Source organism: Podarcis cretensis (assembly GCF_951804945.1).
Source record: "Podarcis cretensis genome assembly, chromosome: 17".
NCBI lineage: Eukaryota > Metazoa > Chordata > Lepidosauria > Squamata > Lacertidae > Podarcis > Podarcis cretensis.
In genome coordinates this window covers 1,178,822-1,193,990 of record NC_137187.1, presented here as the reverse complement: position 1 = coordinate 1,193,990, position 15,169 = coordinate 1,178,822, and the positions used below count along the sequence as shown (strand labels likewise).

Genomic DNA, 15,169 nt, shown 5'->3' with positions numbered 1-15,169 from the left:
ATAAATACTAGAATCGGGGCAGGAGGGCTAATACTATGCCTTAATGTATTAAGGTGACCAGTATCACAACGTGATCAAAATCTGCTCAGTGCTCCATAGAGGCTAAGGCAAATTTGAGTGTCAGATCAAATGCTTTGAAGGGCAAGTCTCTGCTCCCTGAGGATTCAAGATCTTCATATACATTTTCAGGATAGCAAATGATAAAAACTTACCATTGTAATTGGAAATTAAAAGTTCCCCAAATAATATAGCTTAAGTAATCTCTATGAGCTTTATTTTTGTTTGTCCAGGGGAACTAAAACAAGCACAGGTTCAGATGACATGCTAAGCCAAACCACGGCAAATCTGAAGAGTGGAGCAGCAACAAAACTACTAGGTAGGGACAAAGCCACATCTTCTCCCTGGAAGCCAGAATGTTTGTGCTAAGCCATGGTTTGGCTTAAGAGTGTCATGTAAACCAGGCCATTGAAGTTTCAAATTTGGCAAGTAATCTCATACTTGGTGTCATCACTATCCAGGTTGGTTAAGTTTTTATTGATAGGCTTTTATTTTACATATTTATAAATTACTGATTCAGATTATTTATAAATCACAGGCCATCAGAGCAGTGTGCAAGATAAAATGAGACCAAAAATGCACAATAAAAAAACATTTCTACAATGCACAATATTTCATAAAGTATCTGGATTACCTACACTTCAGAAAAAACCTTTGTGTGCTATTTTAGCCTATCCTGTGATGGGAACGCAGGAAGGGGGTACATTTGTGTTGTTGGTTGAGCACTTCTAAGAATCTTCGTGTTTTAAGTCTCTTTTCTCAATGTGGTTTCTAATTAATTTTACCTGTTTCTATTTTATCATTCTATGTTGCTTGGAGACCCCCCCCCTTTTGTTTTGCATATAACAGCAAACAAATGCTAATAACAATCAATTGGGAAAATGGAATGAGGACCATGTTGTCTGCATAGGGCATCAGTAGTATTTTTTGACAACCAGTAGGTGGGGGATGGGGTGGAAGGAGAGATAAGAGACCTCCTGAATTGCGTAATTCAATTATTTTTTTAAAACCCTGCTGGTTAAAGGTCATCTCATGTTGGCTCAAGCTCCACAAAGCTAGTAAATTACAGACCAAGGCATGCCTTGTGATCAGCAATGATGTGCAGCATAACAAATTGTGCTTTTTACAACCTACACTCCATACAACCCCCCTTTTACTTGGCCTTGATCTCAAGATTGTGGATTCACACCCTACATTGGGCAAACCTTTCCTGCGTTGCAGGGAGTTGGACTAGACGACCTTTGTGGCCCCTTCCAACTCTACAGTTCTATGATTCTATGCTGCATGTGCTTCTATGCACAGTGCTTTATGGGGGAAAGACGGGTGAGGGGCCATTAATGATCCATAACCCCTTCCCTTGGCGTCTCTGTTGTTGCCAAGCCATATCACAACTTTTCAACAACAGAAAGCCTGTGTCATTTGAGCACTAATATGCAAGGGACGCGGGTGGTGCTGTGGGTTAAACCACAGAGCCTACGGCTTGCCGATCAGAAGGTCGGTGGTTCGAATCCCTGTGATGGGGTGAGCTCCCGTTGCTCGATCCCTGCTCCTGCCAACTTAGCAGTTCGAAAGCACATCAAAGTGAAGTACAGTGGTGCCTCACAAGACGAAAAGAATCCGTTCTGCGAGTCTCTTCGTCTTGCGAAGCAACCCTATTAGCGGCTTAGCGGCTATTAGCAGCTTAGAAAAAGGGGGGGGGAGCAAAAAAAATTGCAAGACTCGCAAGACGTTTTCGTCTTGCAAAGCAAGCCCATAGGGAAATTCGTCTTGCGAAGCGCCTCGAAAAACTGAAAACCCTTTCGTCTAGCGGGTTTTTCGTCTTGCGAGGCATTCGTCTTGCAGGGCACCACTGTAGATAAATCGGTACCGCTCCGACGGGAAGGTAAACAGCGTTTCCGTGCGCTGCTCTGGTTCGCCAGAAGCGTCTTAGTCCTGCTGGCCACATGACCCGGAAGCTGTACGCCAGTTCCCTCGGCCAATAAAGTGAGATGAGCGCTGCAACCCCAGAGTCGTCCGCGACTGGACCTAACGGTCATGGGTCTCTTTACCTATGCATGGTGGCAAGGCTAAGTAGACCCAAACTGAAAGAGTGGTTTGTGCTACATCTTTGCTGTAGCTGTTGCTTACCTACATGGAATTATTTACCTATACTGGTATAATGAACACTGGTTTGAGTGCATAACTGCACCTACCATATGATGGTGAGCACTGCAAAATCATACTGCACTGCCTCCATTGCATCAAGTACCCATATGGCCGCTGCTGACCCTGGCGGATCTATCCAAGTCCCACTTTGACATGTTTGGGCAGCACTTTCGAGGATGAAGACACTTGTCTTTGGAATTATCTTGATGCAACGGTTGTGGCATCTTACGTCGTGTCTGTGCCATGCCTAGCATTGTTTTGTGGACTCTGTTGCTCTTAGAGAGAGGCATCAGTGCGCCCATTTCTTAAAGAAGTCAAACCTGGACCAGATGGTGACTGACAAGTTGCAAATGCCCCATTATTGGTCAAGAGGGTAACAGCAGAGCAACTGAAGGTAATCGTGGATGATGCTGATTATATAGGCCCATTTCAGTGTGGGACCAAGCCTGGTTTTTGGAATTGGCCTTATTCAGACTGATCACGCCCTGGGAAGAGTGAGTACAGTCATACTTGGTTCTCGAATGCTTTGGTGCTCGTACATTTTGGCTCCCGAACGCCGCAACCCCAGAAGTGAGTGTTCAGGTTTGTCAATGTCTTTTGGAAGCTGAACGTCCCAACGCTGCTTCCAATTGAGTGCAGGAAGCTCCTGCAGCCAATCGGAAGCCACACCTTGGTTTTCAAACGTTTTCAGAAGTTGAACGAAATTCTGGAACCAATTACATTTGAGAATCAAGGTATGACAGTATAAGTATTTTTCTGGAGCTTTTGATGCCTGTTTTAAGGAGATTGCTAGGTACCAGGAACACACTTTTACAGTGTTTCTGTTCCTACATCAGCAACTAATCCCAGAGAGTAGTGTTAGGAAAGTGTTCCAAGGACCCTTGCCAATTTTCCTGTGGGTTCCACAGACCACCATTTTATCCCCAAAATTGTTAATACTTCCTTGAAGCCATTGGGGCATAGGATTGAAGTCCTGAATAGTATCTCCTTTTAGTGCTATCCTGTGTGTTGGATTTAGAGGGCATGATCCTCAGGGCAAAGGCTTGTCTGTTCATGCATAGCCAGACTTTCTGAACTCCGAACTTCCCTGTGTTTATCAAAGACTTTTGAATTAGGCACCCTGTCAACTTCAATGTATGAGTTTTGTGTTCTGAGCACTTGTTCTGCACTGGAGCAGAATCACATATGCCAGTTATATCCTGAAATAATGAAGATGCCAGAGTTTAGAATCAAAGGTTTTAGGATGATATCAACAGAACAGAAAACCAGAATTATTACAGATATTAGCATCCCAAAACATTCACGGCTGGTAGATGATATGAGAGCAAGCGGTAGCGTCTACATTCCATTACTACTGTTTCAAAGCGTTAGGTCACACACCATTAAGATATCTGTGCTACCACCGTGTGTGTGTGTGTGTGTGTGTAGAGAGAGAGAGAGAGAGAGATTCCTATGTATGCTATTAGTCACTCAAGGTGAATTCAATACCTTGCTTCAACAAGCCTATCGACCAATACAGAAGGTGCAATGAATATTTTAATACATACAGTAACTGAACGGAATTGGAAACTGTATTTAGCTTTCTTTGAAACTGAATAGTTACTGGATACTACCAAAATATGAAATCTTCATAGGATTACCACAAAATAATTTTATTTTCTGGAAGCTCGGAAGCAACCCTTGACTAATGGATATGCCTTCCCTCAAGCCCCTCCTCCTCCTCTATAATTAAAAGACAACAATACATCTCGTGCCTTCTGTAGTATTGTCCTTCCTCTTGACTATGGTTTGGCAGAGACACTCTGAGCGGCCTCCTCTCTCCAGCGAGCTTTTTTCTCCAGATTCTGGCTCGTCAGGGATTCGTGCCTCTCAACAGCCTGCAGCACAGAAGCATGTAAGAAAAGTAACCATGTGACTATACATTATTTTGGCTTTAGGTGTGATTCCTGGAATGTAACCCATAAGTAAGTTGCGGGTTTGCTGTATGAAGACTTGAAAGACTTTTTAGACTCCAGGACTTATGACATGACTACTCAATGGAAGACTCTGCACTACTTGAAGGACTACAAGACTTGAACCCAGACTGTTTGGTTCTATGTCAGACAGGTTAATTTCTTTATTTCAGGAAACAAATAATGATAACAGGACGAAGAGCCCCCATATATATCCTCTCCTGCTCACCTCAAGAGCCTAACAGATAATAGCAGAGCTTTCAAGAAAAGGCAGAAAAGAGTAACTAAGCATCAAGAAATGGAGATGCCAAACATGATGCTATAATCCTGTCTGCCGGGGGGGGGGGGGGCATTTCAATCCCTCTCCATATTGCAGTTTCCAGCTAACATTACAGTATATATTTTATGAAAACTATAAGCAATCTCCCACAGAGCTATTGACATAAACTGCTGATAAGGCACTGAATTCCACATTTGGGGAAATTCCCATTCTCATGCTTCTCCTACCCTGACTTTGATTCTAATTCCCTCTTTCTTCCTTTCCCGCCCCCCATCTCTTAGGTAAACTATAGTCTATCCTTCCATTTACTTTATTAAAAATACAACCACCCACATTTTCCCTGCTGCAGTATTCCCACAATGTAATTGCTGTTCCTGAGAGGTTAGGCTGGTTCATTAGGTCTTTCCCCCCACGCTATTGCCAGCCTCTTAGCTCTTTTGTACTCACCCGCTTCCCCAGAATGACCATCAATATGCAGCCCATGATTGTCAAGGCAATCATTACGTAGCTGATCTTCACACGCATCTTGTTCCTCGCCGCATCAACCATCTCAAACCTTTAAAGAATGAATTATCCTAAATTAATTATCGTGGATTAGCATTGTCAAGCCATAGCTGCTTCCACTGCCTTGACCATCTTGTTAATGGGGGGAAATCAAAGGAAGAATCTAGTTAAAGGCTGCTAAGCCATAAGGCAAAACCCATTATTGTACCATTCTGGGGACTACATAACCCCTAGAGCAGGGGCCGGCAAGGTTGACCTTGCCTGGGCTGGTTCACTCCTACAGAGATGGGCTGGATCGTGCCTGCACAGACGCGATCTTTGGTGCCTGCACATGCACAAACATGATTTCTGGCACCGCGGAAGCGAGTCCCCGCTCTACGCTGCACCGGTTTAGCACAGTGCGAGGGGGGCTCACCAAGCAGGCAGCTTGGCTCGGGGGCCGTTAATTTTTTTGTGAAAAATACTTTTTATTAGATTTTCAAAAGCAAAAACAAATAAAAACATAAGTCAAATTTCCAAAAACAAAGTCAAATAAAACATAAACTCTTGCATAAACTCTTGCATCCAGCATCTTAGTGTTTTCTTATTTACCCCGCGCTTTGCCGCGCTCAGACTTCCTTCCTTCCCTGCTTCGGCTTTCACAAATTAACATCCACTCTTACAGATTCTTATTTACATTCCATCCACATCACAAGATTTAAGTTAAACCTGCTACAGTTTTTAAACTTCTACAGTTATTCCGTATATACACAACAAATTTACTCCACTCCTCTTCAAACTTTGTTACTTTTTCGTATCTAATCTTATCATTTTCGCCAACTCAGCATATTCAAACAGCTCGGTGGCCATTTAAACGACCCCTGAGGGCCGCCTGTGGCCCATGGGCCGCAGGTTGCCGACCCCTGCCCTAGAGCTTGGGTTAAAAGTGTCCGGTTTTTGTTTTTTTCTTATTCAGGCAGAACTGCCGGCTTGGCCCAGTCCTAATTGGCTGCTTTTGAAGTCTTTAGACCAGGAGAGCAGAATTGGGAGGCATGCAGAGGCAGGACCTAGAACAAGGTAGGGCACAACTCTGGCCTTCAAAAGGACCAACAGGTCCCTTCTCTTCTGAGGGAGGGCGAAAAACTAGCAGATACTAGGAGGAGGAGGAGCCAAGTGCTCAGGAGCTTAATCTTCACACAGATGCTGCAAAGCAAGGTAAAGAGAAGGGGAAAGGAATACTTGCACAATGCATACCACTCCTAAAATCAACCCTTGAATGGACCTGACCAGGCAGAGAGAAAGACAGTGTGGGACCTCTGAAGAAAAGAGATCTTCTGACAGTGAAGAAATGTCAGTATGGTCCCCTCCTGATGGTTGTGTCTCTCTTCCATGGTTTATTCCGTATTAAAGACAGTGTCGTCACTCGGCAGCCATAATAGAAAGGCCAACACAACCCGATTCCTAGTGCGCAAGGATGTCCCCATATGATCTACCAACAACTAATGACACAGAGGAGCTTGAGAAGGTCTGAGTGAAGGGGCAAATGGAAAATGTCATTCAATGTAAGCAAATGTAAAGTGATTTATACTGGGGGAAAACAACAGCAGCAACCCTCAACTTCACCAGAGGGGTCTATCTAACTGATAGGATCTAAGCTGGGAATCACTACAAAAAGGTTCTTGGGTCATGGCAGATAACCCAATTTGTGGCAGCTGTGAGGAAGGCGAATTCCATGCTAGGAGTCATGAAGAAAGGAGCAGAAAATAAAACGGCCAGTACCATTGTACAAATCTATGGTGTGACTGAACTGTCTACATTTCTGGTCTCCTCACCCCACAAAAGGATATTGCAAAGCTGGAAAAGGTTGAGAAGATGGCAATCAAAATGAGCAAAGGTTACAACATTTGGGGCTTTTTAGTTTGGAAAAAAAAGTAAAGGGGAACACCACAAAGCTATGCAAAATGATGCACAGAAAAAAGAAAGTGGGTACAGAGATACTTTTCTCTCTAGAACCCAGGGTTCTAGAGAGAAGGGTCATCCAGGGTTCTAGAGCCCGGGGTGATCCAATGAAGCTGGACGGTGAAATATTTTGGCCAAACTTCTTCACACAGCACATAGTTAAACTGCGGAACTTGCTACCACAATTAAGTCAAAGCTGGAAAGAACCTATGAGAGGAAACATTTCTAATGTTGCCTTTCCAAGCCAACATGTAGTCATCACCTCTGTCAACAGTGTGAAAAAATGTTCAATAAGATAATAAGCAAACAGCTGACAAAATCTCAGAATATTTGGGTTAGTGCTTCAGCACCCTCACTATATACCTAACAGGGTTCCCACAAAATCTTTGCAGCTTTTTATGCACTCAACCCTAAAAGCCCATCTGCAAAATAATTCTTGGTCCAGAACTGTATCAAGGAAGAGCTAACACAAAAGCCTGGGAAGCTCTGTGCAATCTATTCTGCCTGAATCTGTCATTGTGCCTGTTTCTACAATTTCATTAAGAGTTTGCCCTTTGAGTAGTTAACTGGTGGAATCAGTAACATGCATGACAGAGTCAGTAACTTCTGGAAACAGAGCTGATAATGTAATCACATTTCAAAGTCAGTTGCTTCTGGCAGCTCCTGCCGATTGCTTTGCTCTTCGACACAGCTGAAAACAAGCAGCAAGCTTTGAGTGTCTGGATCCCTTGATCAGCCTTGCAGAGGCCCAACGCTACTATTTTTCACACTGGGTGACTACTACTACAAAGAACATATGATAGGAAGCTACAAAAGCACTCTGCCTGCTACACAGGCTGAGACCCTCCCTGCCCGCAGACTGTCTGGCCAGAGTGGTGCATGCTCTGGTTATCTCCTGCTTGGACTACTGCAATGCGCTCTATGTGGGGCTACCTTTGAAGGTGACCTGGAAACTACAATTAATCCAGAATGCAGCAGCTAGACTGGTGACTGGGAGTGGCTGCCGAGACCACATAACACTGGTCTTGAAAGACCTACACTGGCTCCCAGTACATTTCCGAGCACAATTCAGAGTGTTGGTGCTGACCTTTAAAGCCCTAAACGGCCTCAGCCCTGTATATCTGAAAGAACGTCTCCACCTCCATCGTTCTGCCCGGACACTGAGGTCCAGCGCCGAGGGCCTTCTGGCGGTTCCCTCACTGCAAGAAGCCAAGTTACAGGGAACCAGGCAGAGGGCCTTCTTGGTAGTGGCACCTGCCCTGTGGAACGCCCTCCCACCAGATGTCAAAGGGAAAAATAACTACCACACTTTTAGAAGACATCTGAAGGCAGCCCTGCTTAGGGAAGCTTTTAATATTTAATAGGTTATTGTATTTTAGTGTTTTGTTGGAAGCCGCCCAGAGTGGCTGGGGAAGCCCAGCCAGATGGGCGGGGTATAAATAATAATAATAATAATAATAATAATAAGAAGAAGAAGAAGAAATAAATAAATAAATAAATAAATAAATAAATAAATAAATAAATAAAAATTATTATTATTATTATTATTATTATTATTATTATTATTATTATTATCTGCAAGCCCAATAATATTCTTTGTTGATAGGATTTCCTTGAGACACGTAGTCAAACAGCACACAGACCCACGCAGCACAGGAAGGTGAGGCTCTCTGAAATGCTTCACTGCTCCATGTAAAACTAACATAGTCTGGAAAAGGCTTTGATACAGGTCAGATGGACACCAATTTTATCCAGCCTGTATCTACTGAAAGCTCAGAACCCCAAGATGGACAGTGCTCAAGGGGCTCAGACCTAAAAACCAGCCTACACCTTATGCTCATCGAATGACGCACAGTGAAAAAACAGGCTGCCTCTGTTCATCTCTGTGTAACAAACTGGTATTCTAGACGTTGGCAGAGGGAAAGACAAAGAAATAAGTCTCCAAGGAGAATTTCAGAACCCTCAGTCAGAGCGTAGCTTGCACATGACTACTTCTGATGGGATTAAAATGTAGCCAAGCCACATTACACCTCCTAATCACTCATCTTTTATAAAATATTCTGGATTCTCTGAATGTTACCAAAAATTACAACCAGAATTATGCAAATGGCAGTTTTAGCCTGGTTTGCGCTTCATGCTAAGCCGTGGTTTGCTTTCCCAGAGTATGGCTTGTTTGAACATCCACACCCAACCCAAACTAACCAAGGTCTGTTTTCTAGCAACAAACCATAATGCGGAGCCAATATTTGTTGTTAACTTACAAGAGCCACCGTTTAGCATTATGTTCAAACCAAACCGTCTTGCTTCGCCACAGTCTGTATAGTTCCCCTATCCTTCAGCAAGCTACAGATGTGCGAGGCAAGAGTAGATGGAAAACAAGCTGAAGACCCAAGCTGCGGCTTGCTTTCCTGCCTACGAGACAACCTACGGTTTTTGAACAAGACGTGGTTAAAACAAGCCATGACTTATTTTGTTGTGTGTGAACGCAGCCAATAATAATTTGAACATCTTGCTGTAATAGCTATCTGCATTTCACTGATTAACAAAAATGGGTGGTGGAGATAAAAGATTCCTTTGCGAAGGGCATATCCCAGCTTTAGGATGAAATAATTACTGGAGTCATATACGGAGAGAGTCATTTTAGCTACACTGGAAGTACAGTTTGAAGCGGGTTTTTCAATGCTTGGTTTGTGAAACTCAGACTTACGACACTGTTTCTGGTATATCCTCTTCCTTCTTGAAACGGCCCGTCCATAGCAACAACTTCTTGTCCCAGTCACTGGGCTTGTGTCCTGGAACTTTGAAAGAGGCTGTAGAAAGCAGGGAAGAGAAAATGCAGCGCGTGAGAACCAAACATCTTATCCAAAAGGTGGAATCGAGATAGCGATCTCTTGCAGCACAGCCAATTACTTGAGGTATGGGTAGCCTCGGGCCCCCGCAGGCCTTCATCTGGACTCTTCTCAGAGTCCCTGCTCCACCAATCAGGATGGCACAGCAGAGCTCTCTGTCATTGCTTCATCAGCCTGATCAGCTCTGTACTGAGTTTCCGAGCACAATTCAAAGTGTTGGTGCTGACCTTGAAAGCCCTAAACGGCCTCGGTCCAGTATACCTGAAGGAGCGTCTCCACCCCCATCGTTCAGCCCAGACACTGAGGTCCAGCTCCGAGGGCCTTCTGGCGGTTCCCTCGCTGTGAGAAGTGAGGTTACAGGGAACCAGGCAGAGGGCCTTCTCGGTAGTGGCCCCCGCCCTGTGGAACGCCCTCCCTTCAGATGTGAAGGAAATAAGCAGCTATCTTCTTTTTAAAAGACACCTGAAGGCAGCCCTGTTTAGGGAAGTTTTTCATATTTAATGCTATATTGTTTTTAACACTTGATTGGAAGCCGCCCAGAGTGGCTGGGGAAACTCAGCCAGATGGGCGGGGTATAAATAATAAATTATGATTATTACTGGCTGAAGAGGAAGTGGATTCACTTTCTCAGTGACCAATACAGAAGCCAATACAGAAGCTTCAGCCTAGTTCGCTTATCTTGTCCCTGACCTTTCCTGTTGGGAAAAGAGAGGGGCAGGGGAACTTGGTTTCATTAGGAGCTGGCACCTCAAGGTACCTGAAACTCTCCCCTTTTATCCACTGCTCAGCTATTCCTGGTCATCTTAGCAGTGGCAGAGGAGAGATATGGGCTGGGATTACACAATCTCTCCCCACTCGGCTGATCGGGAAACAAGCCAGCGGCATAGTAAATACTGGGACTCTGGTTCACCCTCTTCTCAGCTGTGTGCAAGAGAGATAGAAGGATGGCGCCTGTCTCCTCTGCAAGGAGGGGGTGTCATGTATGTACATGTCTGCAAGAGTGTAGGCTAGCTCTACTTATTGTTAGTCCTGATCCTACCAACTATGGTTTTGAGCCCTATGGGTTTTTTTCTGCATTTAGATAAAACACTTTGCACACTGAGCCACTTCTGAATGATTAAAGAATTAAAGAGTCTTGGCCATGGGGGTTTAGGAGCTTAAAATACCAGTAGCAAGCTATCTGCGTTTCAGACTGCTGATAAGGTGAAAATTCTTCAGCTCATACCAACCAGTACGTTTGAACACAACAATTATGTCCCATTCCCTATTCATGAGTGTCTATCTACCAAAAAAAAGCGTGGGGGGGACAGCTGGTCCCAAATGCTAAACAGTCGGAAAGGCAAAGGTGCAACCGGAGATTAAAGGATTTAATGCTTCTAGACAGTAACAAGTTCAGAAAATATGGGCTGAGGTATCTTCAAGCTATCCACCTTCCTACACAACAACACCTTCATTTACTAATGATCAACCACTTCCAAGTCCTTAGTGCAGGCATCCCCAAACTCGGCCCTCCAGATGTTTTTGGACTACAACTCCCATCATCCCTAGCTAACAGGCCAGTGGTCAGGGAAGATGGGAATTGTAGTCTCAAAACATCTGGAGGGCCGAGTTTGGGGATGCCTGCCTTAGTGGCTGACCGTCAGCTCAGAAGTAGGGCTTACTCCCAGGTAAATTAGGTTAGGATTGCAGCCTTAGTCACCCAAACCCTTTAGACAGACAAGGCCTGATTTCAGCAAGTCTCACATATGGACTTTGGCTTGCAAAATATGGTAGCATACATAGTTAAGCAAACATAGCCGTAGAAAGGAAGGCTAGTCAAAAGTTTATATGGAAAGGAAATCAAACAGCAAGTCACCACGTGAAGGTAAAGCCAGCACACACATTGCATACAATGTACATGGATCTACTTCCTCATTTTTAAATTGCACAAATTTAATGAAGAAAATAAGATCCTCAATGCAGAGAATGCACGGGGTTCATTCACTGTCCTAATTTCCAGTCAACAACTACTTCCCATTGCGCTATACCTTCTCCTTCAGTGTTGATGGGCTACATGCACACTTGTGGATATGCCCCCATTCTTTCAGATACTGGAAAAAGAAATCTGATTTGGGGCATGCATATAAAACAATTTAAATACTACCAATCAGTACCAGAGGCAGTCACATGCAAATACACATGTTGGATTTCCAGGCATGCTGCTGGAACCTATAGTTCTATGCCCAGCTCTTTCCAGCACAACCAAACATGGCAGAAAAGAAAGAAATGAATTTGTACGTAGTAGTCAATGGCAGGTCATCAAAATGCAGTTATTTACACAAAGGGTAAGGCTACTGCCCTACACACAAATACTTGGGAAGCAGATTCCATGAAACACCACATTACCAATCAAGCACGAAGATAATTCTGGTTTACCTGAAGCCTGGGGTTTTGGCTTCTGCACGTTCTCTGCTTGGGTTTTGCTGCACATCCTCCTGTTCACGAACCGGCATGGTCCTCCACTTGCACGCAGGGCAGAAGGAAGACGTTTGTCCAAAATCCTAACAACTATGCCTGGGAAGAGGGGGGGGGGAGAGAGAAAGGTGACATGTTAGAAAAAGTTGCAGCATAAAGAGAGAAACGTAACACAATGCAGAAGACCCTACTCTCGGCTTCAGGTCCTTGAGCAAAACAGTGAATTTAAGAGGGAAAGCGCCACTGAACTCTGCAAGATGTGCTGGTAGAAGTACGACAGCGCCGGATTTGAGATGGTCACGTAGTTCTCCTGCACCAGGCGCCAAGCTGAGGGGCCACAAAGCAGTAGGAAGAACAATGACCTATTTGGGTGGGGGGTGCCAAATTTTGTGCTCGCCCAGGACAACCTGTTACCCAAAGCCTGCCCTTGAGTATTCTCTGACTGCATTTGCTTTTGTTTCTTTTTGGAAAATTTAATAAGAGCAACAGCAACAAAATCCTGTGGGGGAGAAAGCTCATCAGAAGGTACCCTGATGGGTTCCATAAGGTCACAACTGGAAAAGATATGGTTTTGGGTACTCAAACATAATCAGTAGCCATCTCACACTTAAGTCATAACCAAAGTATCTAGTGGATTCTTCAAAACACTAAGAGGAGAAAGCAGAAAAAGCCGCACATTTTTGAAAGTGTCAAAAATGAGCCACAGACTAGGTTTTCCCAGCTAGTTAAGAGTTGGTCAGGCGCTCTTAAAACATTTTTAGTGATGAACTATTTGGCCTGCCATAAGTCAAACACAAATCAATATTTAGGTAAAGGTCAAGGGACCCCTGACCATTAGGTCCAGTCGTGGCCGACTCTGGGGTTGCGACGCTCATCTCGCTTTATTGGCTGAGGGAGCTGGTGTACAGCTCCCGGGTCATGTGGCCAGTATGACTAAGCTGCTTCTGGTGAACCAGAGCAGCGCACGGAAACGCCGTTTACCTTCCCTCCAGAGTGCTACCTATTTATCTACTTGCACTTTGACATGCTTTTGAACTGCTAGGTTGGCAGGAGCAGGGACTGAGCAACGGGAGCTCACCCTGCCGCGGGGATTCGAACCGCCGACCTTCTGATCAGCAAGTCCTAGGCTCTGTGGTTTAGACCACAGTTCCACCCATGTCTCACCCTGAACGTTACCATGGTTAATAGTATTGAAAGCTATTAAGAAGCTGCATAAAGGTAAAGTGGACCCCTGACCATTAGGTCCAGTCGTGACCAACTCTGGGGTTGCGGCGCTCATGTCGCTTTACTGGCCGAGGGAGCCGGCGTACAGCTTCCGGGTCATGTGGCCAGCAGGACTAAGCCGCTTCTGATGAACCAGAGCAGCGCATGGAAATGTCATTTACCTTCTCGCCGGAGTGGTACCTACTTATCTACTTGCACTGATGTGCTTTCGAACTGCTAGGTTGGCAGGAGCAGGGACCGAGCAACGGGAGCTCATCCCGTCACAGGGATTCGAACCGCTGACCTTCTGATCGGCAAGTCTTAGGCTCTGTGGTTTAACGCACAGCGCCACCCACGTCCCTAATCAATATTTACCAATACTATATATTAGGTAAAGGTAAAGGTACCCCTGCCCGTACGGGCCAGTCTTGACAGACTCTGGGGTTGTGCGCCCATCTCACTTAAGAGGCCAGGGGCCAGCGCTGTCCGGAGACACTTCCGGGTCACGTGGCCAGCGTGACATCGCTGCTCTGGCGAGCCAGAGCCGCACACGGAAACGCCGTTTACCTTCCCGCTGGTAAGCGGTCCCTATTTATCTACTTGCACCCGGAGGTGCTTTCGAACTGCTAGGTTGGCAGGCGCTGGGACCGAGCAGCGGGAGCGCACCCCGCCGCAGGGATTCGAACCGCCGACCTTTTGATCGGCAAGCCCTAGGCGCTGAGGCTTTAACCCACAGCGCCACCTGCGTCCCATATATACTATATATACTATATATATACTATATATATATATATATACTATATATACTCTATATATATACTATATATATATATATATATATATATATATATACACTATATATTACTAATGTGTTAATCCACATTTACCAGTCCATTCTGAATCCTCTCACCCCCTGGAGTATGTTCTGTCCAGAACACTTTGCATTTCTCTCCCCAAGCCCGCGCGGCGGAGGCCAAGGTCGCCCGGGCGAGCTGCCCGCCCTGAGCCCGGCTCTCCCCGGCTCCGCCTGGCGGGCCCCGCCGTCCCCCCGCCCAGGTCGGACCAGGCCCGGCCGAGCTGAGGCACTCACCGGCAGCTGCAGCCATGGCGCCGCCCGCTTCGTCCCCGCCGCCCAACCCCGCCCGGGCCCCGGCGGCCCGCTTACGAAACGCGCCGCCGGAAGGCCGGGAGCCGGAGGAGGAGCTGGGAGGCCGGGCCGAGGGGAGGGAGGGGAGGCGGGCTGCCCGGCCGGGAAGAGGCCCGTCGTCGTCTCCTCCTCCTCCTCCTCCTCCTCCTCCTGCCGGGCGGGCGCGCAGCTGGCGGGCTTTACTCGCGAGGAGGAGGAGAAATCTCCAGGAGGGACAAGAAGCAGCTCCAGTCAGAACTGGACGGGGAGCAAGGGATGGGGAAAGGAGGAGGAGGACGACAAGGCTGTACAGTGGTACCTCAGGTACCTGCTGCTGCTGCTGCTGCTGCTGCTGCCACCACACAATTTCTGTTCTCTTTTTTTTTTATTAAATTTTTTAATTAATTTTCCAATTTTTAACAAACATAACAATAACCACATGGAAACAAACACAAAAATCATAATTTCTTAACCATATTTCCATAAGCCTCATTTCCCGGACTTCCCCATACCTTCCCCTTTTTGCATCCTTTTTTTTTTTTTACAATTATTCAACAACCCTTTTAGCCAATTAAATGTAAATTCATTCTCCTTTTCAAATCCACCCTCAAGTTAAACACAATTTACCGCTGTAATTCTACATCTTCCTCTCCCTTAGCAT

General features: G+C 45.6%; 1 protein-coding gene and 1 long non-coding RNA gene across 2 annotated transcripts in view; both read right to left on the bottom strand.

Moving 5' to 3' along the window:
• Positions 1-886: 886 nt before the first annotated feature.
• Positions 887-15,169, bottom strand: part of LOC307206908 — a 61,044-nt gene continuing 46,761 nt past the window's right edge. The window contains exon 2 of the long non-coding RNA XR_013834524.1: positions 887-1,536. This is a non-coding gene — a long non-coding RNA (uncharacterized lncRNA). The remainder of the gene's footprint in view (positions 1,537-15,169) is intronic.
• On the bottom strand, positions 3,423-14,583 carry FAM162A (family with sequence similarity 162 member A). Its single transcript, XM_079960377.1, has 5 exons — positions 14,473-14,583; positions 12,141-12,278; positions 9,584-9,686; positions 4,882-4,990; positions 3,423-4,079 (listed from the first exon to the last, which is right to left on the bottom strand). Exons 1-5 carry the CDS (start codon positions 14,486-14,488, stop codon positions 3,984-3,986), a joined length of 462 nt encoding a protein of 153 aa, XP_079816503.1. The 5' UTR covers positions 14,489-14,583; the 3' UTR covers positions 3,423-3,983.

Excerpts from the sequence above, each read along its gene's own strand:
- FAM162A (XM_079960377.1), bottom strand. Across the intron at positions 9,687-12,140 it reads GCCAAAACCCCAGGCTTCAG|CCTCTTTCAAAGTTCCAGGA; the intron begins GTAAACCAGAAT and ends TGCTTTCTACAG. Across the intron at positions 4,991-9,583 it reads GATATACCAGAAACAGTGTC|GTTTGAGATGGTTGATGCGG; the intron begins GTAAGTCTGAGT and ends CATTCTTTAAAG.